The following is a 24590-nucleotide window of genomic DNA, read 5'->3' as shown; positions in this document are numbered from 1 at the left end:
TATGGCCACCGAACAACTCAATGACACGAAAGAACGTTTTATTCCAAATAATACCAATGTTTTATCATTTGTAATAATTGAATACAGGTAACTCAGGAAGTCATAACTGGCAACGACAAAACATAAACATTAGAAGTACTTCTTTCTCAAAATTTATAGTTTCATGCATACATTCTCATAACATTTCACGATATTGAAGTTAAAATGAAGGGAAAGAAAGAGATAATTAATTCGACAACTAACGCGTAAGAAAGACTTACATAATAAGAATCATTTAAGACTTTTTTTTTTATTCTCATAGGAAAATATTTTTCCATATTTCCAGAATACCTTTCAACCACGCATTGAAATCACCGTCAACATTTTTTTTCTTTTTCCAATCAACTTATTATAATTTCCAATAGATTACCAACAAGAAAGAAGCCCAAAAAATGCAAAACAAATACCGTTTGCGAAAAAAAGAACGAATTTTATCAAATGGTTAACTAGGTTCCGTCTCATAATAGCTGGAAAATTAGCAATCACGGATGCAACTGGTCATGATTTTTTATCTCAATCATAGCTAACAGATATTTTAGTGTAGGAAGACAAGTGATTATGCGAAAAAAGAACTAAATTGATCTTCGATAAGCAAATATGACTTCCTTCTTTGTCCTGGATCATAATTTTGATATTACATCAAGTCAGTGTTATATGTCTTAAGCTTGAGTTACCCCCAAAAATCGTGCATGAGTTTGAATTAGTAATAAGAATCAAACCTTATGATTATTGACAATCCTATAGGTTTCATTTCAATTGCATTACATGTTGTTTGCAATCAAAGGAGCTTTCTGCCTATAAGACAAAGAAATAAACGACTTTATGGATGAGCGGACAACGTGACGAAGTGCTACTAGCGATGGATATGTATTTTGTTTTTATTGCAAAAAAATTAGTTATTTCGTGGATTTGATGACCGTGTGACCTAAGGTCTTGGGTGGAGAAGACCTTGGAGTTTTCCCAAACAAAGGCGTTTCTTTAGACGAGGAAATTGCATTTTTTTTCGGAATTGTACTCGTAATGTTTGTGGGTATATATGCGATTGTGTTTGTATATATAAAGCAATAAAACGCTCTTGTGCTGGTCACTAGTATTAGTTTTGGAATTGGCGAATTTAGTTCCTTTAGTCATGCAGTCTCTGGTAAGTGTAACTATGCTTAAACATATGCAGTGGCGTAGATAGGATTTAAGTAAGGGACGGGCTATATAGAGAGAAGATCTACAAATAAAGACAGTTACTAAATTTTGAATAACCTAGTTTTATAAGTAATTATGGTTAAATTTTTTAAAAATAAGGATCCATAGGTAAGAGTAGTTTTCGAGTGTGAATTTACTAATATTGATAACTAAATTCTAAGTTTTACTAGGTTGGATCATAACATACGGTGAATAATTTAATTAGAAACAAAACAATAATCTTACATAGAATTTCATTTAATCATCTTCAAATTACTGTTCTTGTCTAGCAATGGACTTATCCCAACGTTGAATATATGACTGGAAACATTTCTGGAAGGATTCTTTTGGAAGCGTTCAGCTGTTCTGTTGTGGCCTTCTCAATGTCAGGGCAAAACTTTTTTCCATTAAGCACGGTTTTATTTTTTGTCAAGAGTCAGAAGCCGCATGGTGCTATATCTGGAGAGAACAGGGAATGTAGAAAGACTGTAATATTTTTATCGGCCAGAAACTATCGGATCGGATGCAAGGTGTGGTACGGCGAATCGGTGGTTAAAATGCTTTTCACGGACTCATACGAGACGTTTAGTTCTTCCAAAAGCTCTCGAATAGTCATTAGCCTCTTGAAACAAATAATTTGTGCCAATTTTTGCACGTTTTCATCTGTTTTCGACGCCGAAGGACTTTCGATAGTTGCTCTTTTTCAACAGACTCCTTGCAGCTTTTAAATCGCTTGTACTACATGCAAATGGTCTATAATGCCACCACTTCGTCGCCATACACTGATTTTGACATTTCGTCAACTTCTTTGGCACTTTTTTGCAGCTTACAACAAAACTTAATGTTGTCGCGCGACAGACACTCTTAACAAGTTCTCACTCTTCTACCTCTGAAAGCCAACAAACTTGTTACAATTCGTTCAAACTCGTCACGGACTGTACCCAAAGATTTAGGCTATCGGGATTACTGGTTGAAATGGGTACAACATTGATAAATAGAACTGTGCAACTAGATTCACCGTACTTTTTGATCATACCTTGTATCTGAATAAATAGTCAAAGAATTGAGATATATAGTCCCCGTATCACATGTTTTGTTTATCCAATAATGTATAACCAGAGGCGTAGCTAAAGATTTCGGACACCCAGCGCGAAATAGAATTTGGTGTATTCTGCACTATCTCTCCAACTTTTTTCTTTAACCATATAAGAGAAGCAGTTTTTGTTGATACGCTACGTTGAATTTGTATCAAGCTACTTGGACAGACCATTGCAACAGCCAAAAGCAATAATTACGTATTCCTTTTCAAATAAAAGCGGTTTTCTAGAGGCTTATTTTGGTCTATTTGTTAGACTTGACAAAACTATCTTTGATTGATAACCAGATCCACTAGGAGAACAGTTATGGAAATGTTTTTAAAATGTTCGAAATGGATGACAACATCAATTTCCAGTAATAACTGTGATCTTTTGAGATTTTATTTTGTATGAGACCACGCAAATAGCACTTTAATTTCGATTCTTTTACGATAGAAAGTATTTTGTGAAGTGAAAACAATCAGTAGTAGTAATCAGTCTAAAAAGACGAAATTCGTTGGATTAAGTTCTAATCCCTTAAGCCCGTATTCTACAACTCCTTCAAGTTCGGAAATATTATTATTCACCTTGTTTACCTTCCTTTTTAATATTCCCGCACAAACAGAATCTTGCATGTGCCTCTTCACTCCCTCTCATTTTCATTCCTTCATTCTCACCATCTGATTAATCTGATCGGGTAAAAAAAAGTGGAATTAACTAACCAAACTTATCACCATCAGAACTCCAAACTGTATTTCAAACTTTGACCGCTTTTGATTTTGAGAATGCTCCTGTGTACACTATGTCATCACTCGACACCTTGTATATCACATCGTCATTAACAAATCATAAATAATAATTTTCTTTAAGTAATAAGTAAAAACTTGTTATGATTGTTATTGAAAATTTTGGGTTCCGAGCGCAGCGATCAAGAAAATTTTTACCTAATCTATTTCTTTGCAAACCGACAACAATATTGATTTAATAGGATGCTAATACGTTCGCGGGGCGTCTCATCGTTCACTCTTTTCCAACACTTTTCCTTTCTTCTTGCTCATTCGGCGCCCCCAAGCTGTCAGCGTCCGGGGCGACGGCCCCGTTCGGCCCTCATAGTTATGGCTCTGTGTATAACTCAAGTTCGAAAATACTCTCAAAATTCATTTTTCTTTATTATTCCTATTGAAATCTCAATGAAATATGTATAAGCACGGTGATATTTTACGAATTTCATGCAATCATTTCTTATTGTAAGTACCGAATTGTTCATGTGTATTTATTGCCAATTTCAAAATCCTACTTCTAATAATAACTGTGACTTACAAGCTAGAAAATACCACAAAATAATTTTAATGTTTGTGAAATTTACCACTTTTTGCCTTTTTGAACGATTTCAATTGCAAGCAACAGAAACGATCAATAAACCACAAAGTAAACACACGAAATATTTAATGAAATCACTAAAATAGTATTGCTACCATGAAATATTAATCTTAAATTTATTAATGTTTAGTGTGCTAAAATATCAGTACTAATTTGTATAAGTTTATCGCAATGATTTAAGATATTAACCACGTTTAAAAATTAGGAGAAGAGCTAAACAAACAAACAATCTTTTTATAAATATTTGTAAAAAAAAATAATAATAAACGTTTCTATATTTTAATAATAGTTGAAGAAGAAATCTTTCAGTTTTACGTCCAAAGTTATTCCCTGTAGGTCAGGGGTTCTCAAGTTTTTTACTGCCGCAGAATCAGAGGATAGAGTTATTAATACTAACATAAGTCGTACGTACGTACCAGCAATAGCGGTTCACCTACCATAGGTTGAGAAAATCTACTATAGACCAAGGGAAACGAATTCTTAATAAAAGTGAAACTTTATGGAAAGAATTGATGGAATGAGAATGCGGGAGGAAACGGGAAAACCTTGAGAAACCCACTAACGATGTTGTCTACCACTAACTCACACAACCTGAAATAAAACCAGAGATTAGCGTTTACCACTTAAGAGCCTGGCTTACTAAAAATAATACAAAATTTACCATTTTTCTTTTGCTTGTTTATTCATCAGTGAAAGGAGATAATGAAATACAAGTTACCACAATCATAGATAATGCTATTCTACAACAGAAAATATGAACCTAAAGAATGTTCAGTGTTGCCATCCATAGAAATTACAGTGTTGCCAGAAAAACAATTTCCCTAAAATCTAAGTTAAGGCAGCGAGTAGAGGAACAAACTCAACTGCATTTGGTTATATATCATATTGTTTTGGTTTCCTGTGAACTATTTTCTAAATAATAGTTGTATTTAGTTTGTAATAAACCAAATAGTTTTAACATACAGTTATTAAAACTAAATAATAATGTTAATTAAAAAGTAGTTAACAAGAAACCAAAACAACATGATACGTAATCAAATGCAATTGAGTTCGTTCCTCTACTCGCTGCATTAACTTAGATTTTAGGGAAATTGTTTTTCTGGCAACACTGTAATTTCTATGGATGGCAACACTGAACATTCTTCAGGTTCATATTTTCTGTTGTAGAATAGCATTATCTATGATTGTGGTAACTCGTATTTCATTATCTCCTTTCACTAATGAATAAACAAGCAAAAGAAAAATGGTAAATTTTGTATTATTTTTAGTAAGGCAGGCTCTTAACCATTGTGACTGAAACTAAACTCACGTCTAAAACAGTTGTACTATTACCATTATTGCAATAAAATCTCAGTAACATATCACATTCATCACTTCTTATGACAAGAGAGTAAGAGATCCTGAAACTTGTTAGACTTTCAAATTACTAATGCATAAGTATCGGAACTACGAAGTTGTTCTTGTTTTAGATGTTCGGGATCTTTCTTATTTTTACGTAAATATTACGTTAAGAGTTATTAATTCAGTTTTATTCTCTTATATTACGGTGACCAGACCTTCGGTTTCTGAACTGGATTATCCCAGTTGTTCAGATATTCGCCTGGTGTTCAGAAAAAATTGCAATCAGGCCGCAAAGTATCCCTTTGTAAGAGAAGGGTCCAGTTTTTGACTCTTAGTAACGTAGTGAACTACTTGAAAAATTAAAGCCTTTTCACTTTTTCCGTCCTTTATTCTTCTTGTCATACCTATCTAATAGTAAACAATCCATTCTTTTAAATGTAAACAAATCTAAAGAATGTATTGCATCCTCAGGATTTCCTCAGGGTCCAAACTTAGGACCAATGTTATTTCTCTTGCTTATTAATGACTAGAGACCGGATGTTTAGGCATTAAAAACCAGGAAAATAGGCAGGCAAATAGGCACTTAAAATTTAAAAAAATAGGCAGTAAAATAGGCACTAAAATGTAATTAGAAATAATGAAGATAACTTAAATACTGAATACAATTAAAAAATAAATTCAAGTCATAGATAATGTTCCATGAATATAGAAACATACCTGTTCGTTAATATCTTCTTTTACTGTATATATAAAAACGAATTGACATATATTTGGTAAATACACTTTATACAGCACTTTATCACTACACATAACAGTCTAAATGCTATGCACTTTATCAGCTCACACAGCAGTCCAAAGTTTTACAGTATTTTATCAGTACACATAGCAGTCCTAAGTTTTATGGCATCTTTTCACCACAAACAACACTTATTTCTCGGAAGAGGAAGAATTCTTTCTTGAAATACTAAATTATATATTTTCCCAATAAAGTTTTATTTTGAAGAAAATGCCTAGAGTAGGCAACATTAGGCACTAAAGCAATTATTTAGGCAGAAGGGGCGAAATAGGCAGAATAGGCAAAATAAAATTGGCTTAAATTGAAACTATAACCCCCGATATAAACTTTAAAACGTTATTTTTTAATCATATCTTTAAGATTAAAGAATAGGCATTTTGCCCAACATCTGGTCTCTACCTGACTGCATTTGTGACCATAAAAAATATGCGAATGATCTGAAAATATATGCTAAAATTAATTCTTTGAACGATAACATAAAACTGAAGCAAAGTCTAGATCATATTAATAACTGGTGTTCTTCTAATCAATTTAGAGTCAATGCAGGCAAGTGCAAACTGTTATCATTCACTAGGAACAAATTACCTCGTCACTTTGGTTATGTAATTAATAAATATGTAGTAAATAGACATTATTTAATTAAGGATCTTGCTGTTACGTTTGATGCTATGTTAACGTCTGACAATCACATTGCAAATATAACAAGTGAAGCGTTCAAACTAGTAGGATTCGTAATTAGAACGGGAAAAGAATTTAAGAACTGTTCAACATTAGAGAAGTTGTAGAATACGTATGTTCGTTCGAAGTTAGAGTATGTGTTTATTATTTGGAATCCGACTCAATATAAAAATCGTAAGCAATTAGAAAGAATACAGGCAAAATTTTTGAAATTTCTAACCTACAAAGGAACTCAAATTTATCCTACTTACGACAACTATGAAACCATCCTTGAAAACTTCCGTCTTCCAACACTAGAACAAAAACGTCATATGATATGTTTATTATTCATTCAGAAAGCAACTCAAAATATTTTGGACTGTCCTGTCTTAATTTCTTCATTGAATTTTCATGTTCATTCATTTAAAAATTATGTAAAAACACTGGCCTCTATTACTGTAAGAAATCAAAAACTAATACATTGATGACATCACTAATCTGAAGAGCAACAGCTTTATATGATAGAATGTGTGTAAATAACAATGAATTGGTTTGGATGTATGTGGGTGAACGACATTCCGGACGTAACGGCATTCCTAAGAAATTTAGAAATGCCTTTATGAATATGCAATTATATAATTAGATATATATGCAATTATATATTCGTAATACTGTAATTGAGATATGCCCTGTTGTGTTGACAATAAATAAATAAATAATTTCTTGTATGAACTTCTATAGTTTTTATAAACGGAAAACTAACCCTGTTAGAAGAAATCTAGTCATAGAAAATAATATTCGACACAAGCAATGACACTAAATCTGGATCTTGTTAAAGATTAAAAGGTAATGTAAATATTAAAATTCTAGAAACTAAAATAAACAAAAATCTTATTTTCAAAAGCTAGAGATTTTTGCTCATTACTTTGAATAACGCAATAGCAAGGGTTATAAAGAAGTGAACTGTCAAATTATATTCGTTTGGACCCTGTTCCTTTATTTTTAAAATCTGGTCACTTTATCCTATATGTAATCTTGGTTTTGTTCTTTTTTTCTGCTTTTGTTCATTTCTTTTATATGTGTAATATTTTATGAAATGAAATCTTTTCAGTTTTACGTCCCACAATATATGCCGGCTAGGTTAAAGGAAACAGTGGTAATGAGAAATGAATGGAATGGTGGAATGAAGAAAGTGGGAAGAAACGGGAGAACCCCGAGAAAACCCACTAGCACGGTGTTTGTCCACCACAAAGTTCACTTGGTGCCAGCTGGGATCGAACTATGGACCCCATGCACCAGAAGTGAACACTTTACCACTGAGCCACCGCGGTCCTTTGAAATCTTTTACGTGCGGCGTGTGTTGATAATACTGTTTTCCTGAATCAATCGAGACTCAGAGGGAAATCTGAAATTACCATTGGCAATATTTATCATAATAGTATAATGTTCTTTTATTATTTGTTCACGAGTTTCTTTAACACAAGTTAGATGGCTCTATAGGCAAGAAACTACTAGAGGCTTTGAAATATGGGTGTTAAAGAAATGAAATTAGAATTATTTGCAGTAAACAGATATTTGCTTAATGAATATGACTATAGGCTGCACAGCTCTGCAATGAAACACAAAAACAACTATACTTCTTCATTAATATTGTTTTAGTCACGCAACGTTATTTGGTTTTTCTTATAGTAGCTTCCATTTGATACAATATACGAATAATACGTAACGAATAATCCAGAGATGAAAACAACTCTTTTAGATGCTTCCCAGTATGAGCTTAGGTTTGACGCACGCATAAAATCATACACGTTGGGTAAACTCCAGAGATAGTAAAATCAGAATGTATAAAACTGCTAATTATTGATAAAATATCTTATTGAACATACGAGTATATCGCATAGGAAAAAATCAAAAGTTATTTTGACAGAAATGAGATTGGAATTTGTACGTTATAGCAGCAGGAAATCAAGAGAATTAAGTACAAACTAGCATCAACTTCAATTAAATCAAAACGGAATTTTCAAAAATGAAATGAAATCTTTGTGTTACGTCCCACGATTATGCCGGCTAGGCTAAAGGAGACGGTGATTATGAGCAATGAATGAAATGGTGGAATGAAGAAAGAGGAAGGAAACGGGAGAACCCCGAGGAAACCCAGCCACATGGTGTTTGTCCACCACAAAATTCTCTTAGTGCAAGTTTGGATCGAACCTGGGACCCCAAGCACAAGAGGTGAACGCTCTACCACTGAGCCGCCGCGGCCCCCAACGGAATCTTCAAAACGTTATTAATAGTTAGTCCATAGTTTGCATAGATGATACGAAATAATATTTGCCACGGTATTAAAACAAAATCTAGTGATGAAAAAAGTAACACGAATTCTACAACATTCTTAGCGTTTAATGAGAAAAAAGATCCAAAAGCGAGATAACTAGTCGATAGATAACTAGTCGATGTTGAACAAAATACGGGTGAGTGTAAAACCTAATGTGTAATTTTCGATAAAATATAAGAAAAATAATTTGGTCGTAAACCTAAAACTTTCTATAAGAGAATGTCATTTTAGTGAGATGAAATTGATACTGAAATGTAACTTTGTAAAAGGTCTGTATGACCATAATACGAGAGCATAAAATAGTACGCTTAATGGAATATTGCCTAAAAATATAGTTAACTCTTAATTTCAGTTCACTAAAATGTGGTCCTTGTTAATATTACAATGATTGCACTGCCCAACTAAAGGAAGCAAAGAATTGCAGCGAACACAGAACCAATAGCCTTATTTCCCACACTGGAAAGATTATTGCACGCATACTGAAAATGCGGCTGGAAAGTAAGATGGAAGATATGTTAGAGCAAGATCAATTTTGATTCCGAAAAAAAAAAAGGTATCAGAGAGGCTATTGGGTTGATGAAATAATAATAATAATAATAATAATAATAATAATAATAATAATAATAATAATAATAATAATAATAATAACAACAACAACAACAACAAAATGTCCAAACATAAAACATATCACTTGATATATTACATTCAACTAAACAGAATACCATGTTTGTGGGTTAATTTTCATGTGTCACTTCAAAAAAATAAATAAATAAATAAAAATAAAAAATAGAAAAACCTTTTTAACATTAAGGATTATGTTGTCCGTTGCCAGTAATCACCATATTTATATATTATATATTTTGTGTATTTATATATTTATATATTTTGTGTCACTGTGCTCTAAAAGATTGCCCTCCACCCCTCCCCCCAAGGTACAAACTTATGTCTCAAACAAGGAAACAAGCAATGATTTTGCAAACATACCAGCCCTTGTTGAGTGGCAGTTTAAGTATTACAAGTTGCAGAAGTTACAACGTAATTTTAAATGTCCTAATTCTCTCAATGATGATTATGATATAGTGTTCTCCCAGAAGGTAGACGTTTATCAGTGGGTTTCTGGGTAAGGTGAATCCATGGTAGTATGCCATTGCCTTCCATAGGATGATGATTTCGTACTAAAGACGGGACCTTCAGCTTAACTTGGAATCCGAATCATTTGTGTCCTTACCACCGGAAATCGAACCCGGGACCCATTGATTACAAGGCAACGAGCTTAACCAGTCATCCATTTGGAACACATTCTCGCAATACTGATATGTAATTTATTCATGTAAATTTTAATTTACGGTCCGAAGAAAATGCATTCTATTAATTCTTAACCAACCGTTATGTCATTTTTATATTTCATAATTTTACTTGAACTATGATTGAATTTTGTCGCCACTAACTTCTCCCGCCCTGTGCTGGAGCACAGAATAGCACCTACCTAAATACAGGCCTGACAGTAGTAATTCAATTTTCATATTGCTCGAAGAAATTGGTATTAATATACAGTAATATATAGTTTAATACTCTGTTAAGTAACATATTATATATATATATATATATATATATATATTACTGTTTGTTTTAAAACAACGGTGACATACTTACGCCTTTACGCATGTGTTGCTTGTAAATTTACTGAAAGATTGAAGCCTAAAGTCATCATTTCCCAATAACATTCATTTTCGAGATATCATACATCTAGAAATATAGATATTTAAATATGGCTCAATGTATGACTTAATGAAAACTATGGATATCTGACATAATGTTTACATTTTCAAATTTAGTGTTCAATGCTGAATTCATATCTGAAAACTGTTGTGCTCTATCACGTCAGGTTTTAAAGATATTGTCAAATTTTGCTTTTCATTCTACACCTATTTTAAGTTTAAAAAAGAAGGCTGTACGCGGAATGTGGGCTTGCGCTGATACAGTGAAAAGTGAAAAAATATGTTAAATGTAAAATCATAATTTATATGGAAATACGTGTTGTCTCCTAGAACCAATCTTAATATACAAACTAGATTGTATAGAATGTCGATCCTTATTCATTTTAATTGCGGATACTAAACTTCCATCACGTGTCTTCGGCGATTGGCGATTTATTCCTGACTGGGATGTTAAGAAAACAAAACATCAAAGCCTCTTTCATTATTTGGTTTACCACTTTGGAGTAGATTTAGGGAAAATTTTAACGAACTTGTTGACAACAGAGTGAAAACCATGACATGAGTGAAACAACCATAACACAGACACTCACCACTTGTTCCTCTTTGGCGAACGTTACCGCATTTTACTACAAAACTCGTGCTTCTGTAAGTTAAACAGACAGTCAGTCAGTTTCTAACCAATTCCACATGATTCTGTCACTTGTGCAATGCCAACAGTACCTGCATAATACACAGCTGATGCAGAAACGCAAGTATAAAGTTCTTTTTCATCTTTTATCAACAACTTAGACTGACTACCAACGTGGAGAATATATTTATTTGATAAATAACGCTGAACTTCGCGACCTCGTACGTCACATGACACTAACAAAAGGCCAAGCTAAACTGTATTTTGATGGGAAATTTTAATGAATTGCATTTGTATAGCCGGTATAGTACCGGGTATAGCAACTTCACGCTTTTGGGACAGACAGAAAATCTTACGCACTTTATAACAACAAATGACAATATTGCTACTCCACGGATGTTCAAGGTATTTCGTTAAGCCTCGAGGCAGGATATCATTGAAACTTGGCAACTGACTATTAATTTATAATTTTGAAGACAGTATTGTTACACAATGGAAACAATATGCGTTAGTAGTGGTTGGATATTCTGCCCACCTAAAAGAAACGTACGAAACCATGTCGCTACTTCTTGAAAAAAATACGCCGTCACAAGTACCATTGGCGTATCTGCAGTGATTTAAAAGTAATAACTGTTCTAATTAGAATGCAGAAACGTACACTAAGCACTGTTCTGTATCTGTAAGTGGGACACCAGATATAAAAAACACCAGCATATAAAATAAATTGGTTGATCATAGATAGAACGCAGCCTATGCTGTTGGATGAGTATGACAAAGTTATGCAATGCGAAAAAAATGGGTGTTCATACGTTCCGGCTCTTAAGAAAGATCATAGCTGACAGAAACTTCCAAGTCTTATTTAGTGGTACTGAAACAGATGCATTGGTGGAATTTAAATCAATCGTAGCCAGTTCCCTTGGAAACTATAAATCTACTGACTGTGTCAACATTTTGCAAGTGTGTATTAATGGGTACAGACAGCTGAGTTGAAACATGTTCAAAATTGATCTTCTGGATTTAAATGTTGACTTTTTATCTGGGAACCTAAGTTCAATCAACGAAACATGATGAATGTTTTCATAAGGAGATCTCGGTGATGGAGTTACGCTATTAGGAGTCAATGGAGTGTAACGATGTTGGCTGACTACTGCTGAACGTTCCAGTGCGACATGCCAAGTGTTTAGCACAAACACAAATCTACAGCCAAGGAATTTAAACCAATACATCTTAAATTAAGGAAGTATGTTATATATATATATATATATATATATATATATATATATATATATATATATATATATATATATATATATATATATATTATGTGAGTGTTATAACGAGGAGCATCATTTCAGAAAATGACAAAACCCCTTCATATAACTAAAATTTCTCTTTTTTCACTGTCTTACTACTATTCTATTGATAAAATCTATATAAATCTCAAACTCAGAAGGAGCAATTGATCCTCTCTGCCCCCTAAATGACGCCCCTGATTATACATTCAATTAGAAGTGACTATATACTGTATATGTACTACCATGAGCAAAATAAATGACGCGTCTCTTTATTTTGAAGTTTTTTGAAAATATCTCCGTTTTCTTTATATGTTCGAAATTTCGGAAGGTTTCCCCAGCAGGACAGGTTAATAACAAACCCGTTTTTAATATTTGTGTTAGATATTAGCTTAAAATAAAGAAATTAGAAGCAAAAAACATTAAATCGACAGAAATCTCGAGAATTACCAACTCTGCTAAAGTGGGAAATTTTCAAGAACACGAGGGAATTCTGAAGTTCAACACGAAGCAGCGACATCTATGACATTGAGAGAAATGTGGATTAAATCTACAAACTAAACTTTTAACGAATATTTCTAGTATGTCTTATTATATGCATTATCTGCAAACTCCAAATATATGAATATATGCTAAGTATTAACATAAAGATAGAGCAAATAGTGGAAATTATCTATGGAAAAGGACGAATTGGTAGGACGATCGTAATGAAATATCGTCTTTACCGGAACAGGCTCAGTTCACGTAAAAAAACAAATAGCTCAGTTAGTTAAAGCAACGAGTTTGTATGCTGAAGGTAGCGGGTTCTATCCCCTGGAAGTACCGTTATCATTTTTATCACTACACTACGGTTATTTTTTTTATTTTTTTATTTGGGAAAAATCAAATTGTAACGTATGTGTAAAACTCATGACGATACCAAAAAAAGAAAAAATGCTGTTGTCGCACTTGCAGTAGCGTCCTTAATTTTGTTTGCAAAGTTTCGTAATTATTTCCCCTGTGCTCACTGCTCACCATATGCTCGCTGGCGCATAACGAATGTTTCCCAGTAAATGTTAATTCTAATTTGGAGAATTTTATAAAGTTTCACAATATTTCTCACTAGATAGTCTTCTATCTACGTATTTGGATATTTTGATAACAGATTTCCCTATTAAATGTTTAATTTTCCCTAGATGTTTAATTACGGAAAAGTTTTACAATGTATTTGTATTGAATTGAAATTGTTTTGAATTTACTACATAAGGTAAGTAGACCGAAGGAGGAGAACTCAAGTAATTGATATTCTACGTAAAAGCAACCTATTGTAGAATGATGATGCTTCTTACCTTCAGCACATAATCTTTACGTTAGAGAGTCAGACAGAGAAAAATCCTGGTTTCTCCTCCTCTATGACCACCCATCTTAAACCTCTACATATCATTGTTCGTCTCACAAAATTTCGGTGCTCCAAAAACATTCAAATAATAATAATAATAATAATAATAATAATAATAATAATAATAATAATAATAATAATAATAATAATAATAATAATAATAATAATAATAATAATAATAATCCTGAATATGCCATCCTTACATAATGTAGGATATCTTAGTTTCCTAGTTTAAATCTTAAATATCTTAGTTTAAAATGCTTTCTTTAGTACTTATTTGAGCAACCATGTAGGAGGGGGTACGACTTTTTATTTTGCCCCTCTCATTTCAGTAGCCTTCCAACAGAAAGTAATTTTTGATAAGCAGGACAGACAAAATGAATAAGAAATATATTTACAGCATCCTCTCCCCTTTCATGATTGGAATATCACGTAATATTTTTTATTCTACGAAAGATGGCTATGTGCGGTTAGGGGTAGGTAACTAAAAAAATACCTAATATATAGCGCCCCTTGATTGTAATATTACCGCTTCTTTATTTGTACGAGGGAGCCCCTACACAATCAAGGGTGACAAAAAGAATAGGAAGAGTGTCTATTGATTCCAGTGGTGGATCCAGCACGAACTCCTGGGGGAGGTGAGGGGAAGTGAAACATTCTTTTGATGATGTGAAGCTGTCACAAATTACCACTTAACTAAACTAAACAATAGTGGGGGGAACCGGAACCCAGTCAATTTAAATTGATGTAAAAGTTTAATTTTTGGCTTCATATTAAAGTTTTGGTTTCAAATGAGAATTTCAGTCCAAGTGGTCAATGATCAAATCTCGTGGGGCTCTTCAGTGTAGGCTAATACGGCCCCCTTATGAGAAAAGGCAAAATTATTAACATGTTTATAACTTTCGAATTTTTCGTCTATTTTAAAGAAATATTTTGCTTCGTATTAAAGTGTTGGTTCCAAATGACAAATTCAGTCCGAGTGGACAATGATCAAATCTCCGGGGAGGTCTTCAGTATAGGGGGCTACGGCTCGCTTATGGGAAAAGGCAAAAATATGAAAATGCTTATAACTTCCGAATTTTCCGTCTATTTTAAAGAAATTATTGGCTTCATATTAAAGTCTTGGCTTCAAATGACAATTTCAGTCCGTGTGGACAATGATCAAATCTCGGAGGGCTCTTCGGTGTAGGGGTTTCGGCTTCTTTATGGGACAAGATTCACGTAGTTGATATTGCAAAATTGTTTTGTATATATAAGTGGAAACTTGCACCATTTCGTTAATTTTACCTCTTATGTTTTGCAGATTCATATTCCAAGCAATAGTTACTTCGCAGAGCTAAAAGAAGGCACTTACTAGTTTCATTAAAATGAAATGTCTTTTATGAGAGGAGCAGACGAACGAACAGGCACCCAAACGTTGGTTGAGTCGTACGGTTGAAACTCGTTTAGCTCGCTTCAATTATTATTATTATTATTATTATTATTATTATTATTATTATTATTATTATTATTATTATTATTATTATTATTATTATTAATAATAATAATAATAATAATAATAATAATAATAATAATAAAGCATTACAGGGACCTTTGGTGCAGGGGGTTCGTGGCTCGATTCCACTTCGTGCCAAGTGAAATTTGAGGTGGACAAATACCGTGTGCATGGGTATTTATTTGTTTTCTTGAGATTTTCCATTTTCCTCCCACTTTCTTCATTTCACCATTTCATTCATCATCATTCTCCCTTAGCGTAAGTGCATAATCGTCCAACGTTAAACTAGATATTGCAATTTCAATAATAATAATAATAATAATTAATTCAACTGAAAGGACTGTAATTTATGTGGACAGCAATTATCATAAATATGCAACCATTATAAAAACAATGCTTTGAGTTGAAAGATAATCCTTCCCAAGTGTTAACGAATGCGCACGAGATAAGACATGTCTCGAGAAAGAGACAAGACGCGCTTTGTGACATCCAAGATAATACGAGGCAAATGTTTTGGACACGAGATAGCTTGTAAAATGTCTCGTCTTGTCTGGAATGTCTCGAAAACAAAAGTCTAAGTTTTAAAATTATTTTTCAAGATCTATTCTCTCAGAAGTAGTTCTCTGCCTTAAAATTAATAACGACATTTGTGATTTAAAAAAAGATAAACAATGCCTAAAGTTAGTAGTTAACTTTTCGAAAAGAAGCTTCATTAAGGGTGAACCTGAAAGATGTCCACAAACTTCGGGAGGTGATTCGTGACATCAAAAGGAGACAAATGGTCCTCTTGCAGTTTTCGAATTCAGCTTCGTTGTCGAGATACAGGGTTGCCAACTGGTCGTGTTTGAGAAACTCACTGGGAATAAATTCAAGTCCAAGAATAAACTACTACTCATATATTTTTCAGGTCAATTGACTTATACCATGTTGTAAGGTCAAATATTTATTTATGAAGTGTGTACAAAATTCGCCAGGGTCTTTTCTGAGAAAATCGTCGAGAAAAAGTCACCTCCAAGAATAAACTACCCCTCGTAAATTTTTCTAAGAGAAATATCTGATACTGCAATATAGGGTTGTTAATTAAATATTGATTAATGAAAAATAAACAAAATTGTTAAAACCATTTTTGAGAAAATAGCGTTTTTCGATTTTCGGCTGTTTGTAAACCACATTTATTTTAGGTGGTAGGAAAAATGGAAAAGCTCCTGTAAGAATACTAAGTAAACCCTAAGTTTAAAATTTGGTGTAGATAAGTTGAACGGTATGGCCTCTAGGCGAGTGCATATAAAAGTGTGCCGAACGGACGGACCGGAAGGACGGGTGTCGAAAAGTTACATTTTCGATATGTAGACGCCATGAAACACGTAAATCCGTTGAAATCTGAATTTGATATTATTTTCACAATCACTATATTTTCTTCTCTCTTTTGTCGCTCGAAAAAGAAAAGCCTGAGTTTACCACAAAAAGCTAGGGAGTTTCTCAAAAAATATTCAATTACAGGGCCACCGCACTAAACTTTTTCAATTCAACTTCTTAACTGTGTTAGGCCGCAGTTGTTACTGAAGTGTGTATTTGGATAATACGAATAAAATTATCGTATTATTCAAATACATCGAATGTCAGATTATCGAATAAAAAACTTCGATTGAAGAAAATCCATACTACAAAACTAACTCACACTTTGAGCACATTTTCATTAGACATATAATAGACCAATTAATGCAATCATTGTTTATGAAATATGAAAAAAATCAAATGAGTCACTTTGGGAAAGTCATTCAAAAAGAACACGTCAGGAGTAACCTACCTCTTGTGAATTGTTTCGAACAATGAGTTAAGGTATACTTTTGGTTATTAATGAAATATTTATTTGCGAAATTTGAACAAAATAGCCTGTCGTTCGAGAAAATTGTCGGGGAAAAAACTTTGACCCCAAAAATAAACTATCCGTTGTAATTGTTTTTCATAGAAATGACTTATACTAAAATATAGGGTTATTAATGAAATACTTATTTATGAATTATCAATAAAATTGTCCGAGTAATTTTTGAGAAAATCGTGAGGGAAAAATAACTCCCCGAATAAACTATCTCTTGAGGATTCTTTCAGGGTAAGCGAGTTATTCCATATTACTAGGTTTTTAATGAAATATTTATTTCTGAGTACGAACAAAATTGCTTGACTCATTTTTGAGAAAACGGTGGAGGAAAAACACCCACAAGAGTAAACTACCCCTCGCATATTTTTTCAGGACAAACGAGTTTTGCCATATTGTTCGGTTATTAACGAAATATTTATTTTTGAAATATGAATAAACTCTTTTGAGTCGTTTTTGAGAAAATCGCCCAGACAACACTCCACCAAGAATAAACTACCCCTCGCATTTTTTTAGGACAAACGAGTTATGCCATATTGATAAGTTATTAATGAAATCTTTATTTATGAAATATGAACGAAAACATTTGAGTCCATTTTGAGAAAATCACTGAGAAAAAACTCACCCCCTTAGTATAAACTACCCCTTGTAGATTTTTCTCAGATAAATGCCTTATACCACAAAATAGGGTTGCTAATTAAATATTGATTTATAAAAAAAGAAAGAAAACAAGATCGTTAGAGCCAGTTATGAGAAAATATCTTTTTTTTATTTTCATCGTACAGGAAACTACCCTTGTTTTGGGAGTAGGAGAAATAAAAAAAACTATAGGAAATACTATAAAAATCTTAAACTAAAATTAGGTGCAGATAAGTTGAACGGTATGGCTTCTAGGCAAGTGCATAGAAAAGTGTAGCGAACGGACGGACGAACTGATGGACATGTATCGAAAAATAACTTTTTCGGTGTTAGGGGCTATAATACGTGTAAATTCGTTGAAATGTCAAATTTGATTTTTTTTTCGAACACCATACTTTCTTCTCTCATTTGTCACTTCAAAGTAAAAGGAACTCAGAACTACAGATAAAAGACACCTACTTTTACACATAGACATTTATTGATTTAAAACTGTTTTAGTTTGTGTCATTTCACTTCCAATTGAAAGGTTTTACAATGATTAACGGCATACCAATGACGAGACGGAAGTTTTCAGGAAGTAAATGCATTCAGAAGTCTAGATTGCATTACAGCTATCAGTCTGTTTTTATTTCTGCAATTGTTAACAGCTGTAATTTCGTCCAAACGCTACATGAAATAATTTTTGGTTGACGTCAATGTATTACTATTTTAGTATTGTTCTCTTCAGACTTGGTTGAAGTTTTGTCTTAACGGTTATACACTTTTTCTTTCTTATTTCATCGTTACACATAAGAACAAAATGTTATGGTGAGTGGATAGATTCGAACCTACGAACATTGAGTTTATATTCTTCCAACACTTTACCAATGGACCAAGCTTTGTCTTCACGTTAACGCCCGGTTACAGGGTTTACTACGATTTAAATAAAATGGCTGGCTGTTAGAATTCCCTGCTCACATATTTCGATAAATAATTTTCATTGCTTCGGAGATACGTAGAGCAACGTTTAGATACACATTTTAGGAGAGTGAATGTTGGTGTATATAATAATTTCATGCCAGGTAAAAGCTAGATAAGTTTCGATAAAATGTTTCATATGTAGTTCTCAATAATAAGCTTGCTGTTCGGAGTGAAGTTCCAAGGTTCAGCATTGCCTAGCAGTTTTTGCTATTAATATCCCTTCTAACAATATTGGCAGTGGACAAAAGTTAGCCCGTGTTGAAGCTTTTTGCTCCTAATTTAGTTATTTTACTTACTTAAGGAATATATTGAAAATTGTCAGCAGGCACGTATGCAGTAATTTATTTCGGGAGAAGTCCGACTTCAATATTAGGATAAATTATAATAAAATTTAAAAGATAATCCTTAAATTTAGGCTAAATTTACAGAGAAGTTGGGATTTCAGAGGGGAGTCCGGACCACCTGGACCCACCCCTAAATGCGTCCTTGTTTGTCAGTAACGTTTCCTCATTTTGAAACCCTCAAAAACTTCGGATATATAAAGGAAAACGAGTTATTTTTGATAAAATATCACTTCAGAAGACGCGACAGTTTTATTGCACATGGTGGTATCCCAAGTTCACAAGGGCAAGAATTCATTAATTTTGATTCTCTGTCATTGTGCTCTATCGAAAGGTTAGGTTTGTAACATATTACTCCTACGAACAAGCATGACTGGCAGATAGGAGTACTGAACACAACTCCAGAGAAATGCATGCTGAACTCTACGCTTTGGTGATTTGCCCTCAAGGTCAATCGAGTGGTAATTCAGTTCCGTCTCTGTTCTTAAGCCATGTTCGTATTACTTCGAACAGTTTTGATAATGAAAAGCATGCCTCTTAATATAACAGACTTCTTTCTCGTAAGAAATCGAAACTCAGTTGGTCAGAGCAACTAGTCTGTAAGAATTAGGTTGTTAGTTAGTTAGGAGCCCAGTACGAGTAAGGGTTTTTATTACTATTGTTTTTATCTTTTTTATGTGAGGAAAAATCAAATTGTGACATCGCGATATCAAATGTATTTGATTAGGTAGCTTTGTCTTAGCTAAACTTTAAACATCAGTAACCGTCGAAATTATTTCACCAACTGATCACTTACTGAACATTTCAAACACGTCAAACCAGTGGCATAACATGAAGGTTAACCTCTCCTCCGCAGTCCTTAGTTATGCGTCCGTACTTTCAAGGGCGGACTAAGGGCCGGGCGACTGCCCGGGCGCCAGAGAAAGAGGGGCACCAAAACGAGCCTCAAAAAGTAAATTTTATAATGTGCTTTCTACTGACGTTTTTGGTTTATATTCTTGTAAAGTAGTGGCAATTATATGATATTTTTCCATTTCACTATGGAAGAAGAGAGTTTCATAGTACTAAGGGGGCTGTATCGAAAAATTGAGAGATGGCATGTAGAATAAAGAGTGTTAAATAATAATAATAATAATAATAATAATAATAATAATAATAATAATAATAATAAATATGAATGTCTTTGGAGAGCCGAAATTATGTGAGACGAACAATGATATGTAGAGGTTTAAGATGGGTGGTCATAGAGGAGGAAAAACCAGGATTTTTCTCTCTCTGACTCTCTAACGTTAAGATTATGTGCTGAAGGTAAGAAGCATCATCATTCTACAATAGGTTGCTTTTACGTAGAATATCTATTACTTGAGCTCCCCTCCTTCGGGCAACTTTGCTTATGTAGTAAATTCAAAACAATTTCAATTTAAGACAAATATTTATAGAGAAAATTAAACATTTAATAGGGAAATCTGTTATCAAAATATCCAAATACGTAGATAGAAGACTATGTAGTGAGAAACATTGTGAAACTATAAAATTCTCCAAATTAGAATTAACATTTACTGGAAAACATTCGTTATGCATCAGTGAGCACAGGGGAAATAATTACAAATCTGTTTGCAAACAAAAATTAGAGACACTAATGCAAATGCGACGATATTTTCTCTCTCTCTCTCTCTCTTTTTTTTTTTTTTTTTGGTATCGTCATGAGTTTTACACATATGTTACAATTTGATTCTTTCCCAAATAAAAAATAAATAAAATAACCTTAGTGATAAAAATGACAACAGTACTTCCACGGGATTCGAACCGTCTATCTTCGGTATACAAACTCGTTGCTTTACCTAACTGAGCTATTTGCTCTCTTACGTAAGCTGAACCTGTTCTACAGTAAAGACGATTTTTCATTACGATTGGGCTAACAATTCGTCTTTTTCCATAGGTAATTTCCACTATTTGCACTATCTATACGTTAATACTTAGCATAGATTCATATATTTGGAGTTCGCTGATAATGCATATAATAAGACATACTAGAAATATTTCGTTAAAATTTTCGTTTGTAGATCTAATCCACGCTTCTCTCAATGACATAGATGTCGCTGCTTCGTGTTGAACTGCAGAATTCCCTCGCGTTCTTGAAAATTTCCCACTTTAGCAGAGTTGGTAATTCTCGAGATTTCTGTCGATTTAATGTTTTTTGCTTCTAATTTCTTTATTTTAAGCTAATATCTAACACAAATATTAAAAACGGGTTTGTTATTAACCTGTCCTGCTGGGGAAACCTTCCGAAATTTCGAACATATAAAGAAAACGGAGATATTTTCAAAAAACTTCAAAATAAAGAGACGCGTCATTTATTTTGCTCATGGCAGTACCATTTGCGCAATTGCCATATAACAATGATTACTCTAGTCAAACTACTGTCCTTAAGTTGTTTCCATTCATATATATATACAATGTTAAAGATATATAAATGGTTGATTTCGTATATCACAAGAACGGTGCCAGAGAGACAAATAGTTTCCATATTTGGAATCAGCATGTTTGAATTCTTTTAAAACGCGTATTAAATACCAAGATATTCACCGGAATTTCTTTCTTTGTTTTTCAGTATGATGTGTAGAACTAACTCCCTTTTAAGACACATTTCATACTATATTTCATACTAGTTTGTTTGAAAAATGATTTTCGCTTGCTTTTGAGGCTTTATATCTTTGTAATGATGGCTATCTTGATACGTGTTTATTGGGAACGATTTTATCATTAACTTTAAGCAATATGAATTCAGTAAAAATGATATGAGTATAGTAAGAAAACTTATATCAATAACAGAATTTCAGTTCAGGTTTGTTGATAAAGGCAATGCCATATTGCCGAAACTATAATCCACGTTTATTAATTTAAGGTCTTCGTTTCAGCCACATTTCAATTTCCTACTTGAACTATGGCCAAAACCAGAATGACCCTTGCACATGGTGGTTCTAAAGTCAATACCTATTTGTAACAATGAATATTTCAAAAAGTAAACAACCTATTACAGTTTTATTTTCATTGAATACATTATTAGGGCGTACTATTTGGTTACTAAGTTACATTTCAACGTATGCACTCGTATTTTCGACACATTTCTGGAATCTTTTATGAACAGAATCCACGGCTCTTCTTAGCATCTCAACTGGAACATTCGCAAACACTTCACGGATATTTTGTTCAAGACTTAATATCCCTTGGTTGTAACTTGTACACTTGTTTCTTAGCCCAACCCCGAAGAAAGAAGTCGCATGCGGTTGGGATAGGGCTGCGTGCAGACCATTCTGTCGGTCCTCGGTGGCCAATCATCTGCCAAGGAAACTGTCATAAAACCATGCTCTCACTGGATCAACTTCTGAAATTATAAATGGTAAACCTCACATTAGTAAACAGTGTTACACGCCAGCTAGAGTTGATGCTAGTTTCTAGGATAATCTCAATTAAAAATAGGTGTTGAATTTGCAACCACCCTGTATAATATGGATTCAGTGTACTAGTTAAATGTGATACAAATAGTGTGGGTAAAAAGGTTCAAACCTACATGTTTATCAAAGTTTCTATTTGAGTACTTCTTAGTACATTCATTAAATTAAATAACTTTTTTATTTCTTTTCCAGACAGTGATGATATTGATATTTGCAGCTCTTGCCGCAGCCACCTACTACCCATTCGTGTTCCCAGCTGTGTCTGCATATACTCCCTATGTTCCTTATTATCCCCACCCCTATTATCCTCACCCACCACCTCCTCCACCAACAGCTCCCCCACCACCTCCTCCCCCTCCTCCACCACCAAGCGCCACTCCTCCACCTCCACCAGATGAAGAAAGCACAGAAGACTCAAAAGAAGTGGAAAAGCTTGAAGAGGAAATGAAACCGAAGAAGCCAAAACCACCTCCACCACCACCAGGTTATCCCCCTCCGCCAGGTTCTCCTCCACCACCGCCATATTATGGTTACTACGGATATCCTTACTTCTACGGATAACTGACATCATCATAGTGTCGAATATCGAACGTCGACTTACTCACTTGTTCCTTCTGCACTTGGCAGCAATATTCTCGTTGTTGTACCGTATATGAAACTGAATTACTAGTTATAATAGTACATGAACTATTACTGTGATGCCTTCAGTGTGCTCTCATTCATACTGTACGATATAGTTACCGTCCAGGACAGGAATTACTAGAACTAAATGTTTGAACAAGAACAAAGAACATTGGAAGATTTTGTAATGTGTGTTAAAATCATTGTAATCTTTACCTTAAATACATAGTGGAAAAGTCTTAATATTGCCTGATAATGTGAATTATTAGTATTCTAAGTCTTATAACTATCCACTTTGAAGTTGGTATTTCAAAGTATCTTATCACCATTTACATCATAAGCTGGTCCGTGCTTTACCAATCTAGCCCTAATAAAATTATCCTGTTTTAGCACATGATGAGTTCTGCCTACCACATTCACGAATGATTAGCATCTAGTATCTCAATCATGCAATGTTGTGTCTCGATAAAATTAACTGACAACATACTTCTATTTGAGAAGCGTCATGTTCTTATACTCTTAATGGAATAATACTTATCACATTTTTCCTGCAACGGAGAAGCCAAATGAAGGCTATTGTGTGTGTTATGTCCGTATGTAGGTATGTATCCATGTATTAATGTCCATTAGTTCCACTGTGAAGCTCAAATGCCTGAACGGATTTCTATAAATGAGTTATCGTTGGAATTGTGGTAACAGTCCTGGTAAAATAAGTTTGGCGACGTCACAGAAAAGTCAATATGGCGGGCAACAGCCCCATTTTGTCTAAGCTAAATCTTTTTGCACAAAGGAGAAATGCTAAATTGGAGGGAAGGAGAGATTTACCATCCACAGCCATCTATAGTACATTTGCAATGATTACACCTAAATTGATTGCAATAAATGAAGTATCGTTCAAATTGTGAAAAATGAAATGAAATCTTTAAGTTTTACGTCCCATGGTTATGCCGGTTAGGCTAAAGGAGACGGTGATGATGAGAGATGAGTGAAATGATGGAATGAAGAAAGTGGGAGGAAACGGGTGAACCCCGAGAAAACCCACGAGCACGGTGTCCGTTGAAATTGTGATAATAGTCCAGGTAAAATAGGAAACCTCCTTTCCCTACATTATGGATATCAAATTGTAAGGAGAGGAAAAGAGACCGATAAAATTGAAGTGAAAATTAGAGAATTCACCACCCATATACAGAGTAAATCAAAAATCCCGGACCACGGATTCACGGATTCACGCGAATGAAAGCGAGTATAGATAGCCGGAATTGGTGATTATAGAGGCACGTTAGGCCGATGGGAATGTTTATGGTACATGTCAGGTGAATCGCCACCTTCTTGCTCACCGCCATGTTTAATCTCGCTCAAAAAAGTTAAATAGGAAGGGGGGTCATCT

At 33.8% G+C, this 24590-nt stretch overlaps 1 protein-coding gene across 1 annotated transcript; it reads left to right on the top strand.

Moving 5' to 3' along the window:
* Positions 1-1122: 1122 nt before the first annotated feature.
* LOC145684828 (uncharacterized) lies at positions 1123-23496 on the top strand. Its single transcript, XM_081757194.1, has 2 exons — positions 1123-1180; positions 22775-23496. Exons 1-2 carry the CDS (start codon positions 1169-1171, stop codon positions 23141-23143), a joined length of 381 nt encoding a protein of 126 aa, XP_081613320.1. The 5' UTR covers positions 1123-1168; the 3' UTR covers positions 23144-23496.
* Positions 23497-24590: the final 1094 nt, after the last annotated feature.

The sequence above is a fragment of the Thermobia domestica genome, chromosome 5 (assembly GCF_964235325.1).
Source record: "Thermobia domestica chromosome 5, izTheDome1.hap1.1, whole genome shotgun sequence".
NCBI classification, from domain to species: domain Eukaryota; kingdom Metazoa; phylum Arthropoda; class Insecta; order Zygentoma; family Lepismatidae; genus Thermobia; species Thermobia domestica.
Note: the sequence above shows the minus strand (reverse complement) of the source record. Positions and strands in the feature narration are given on the sequence as shown.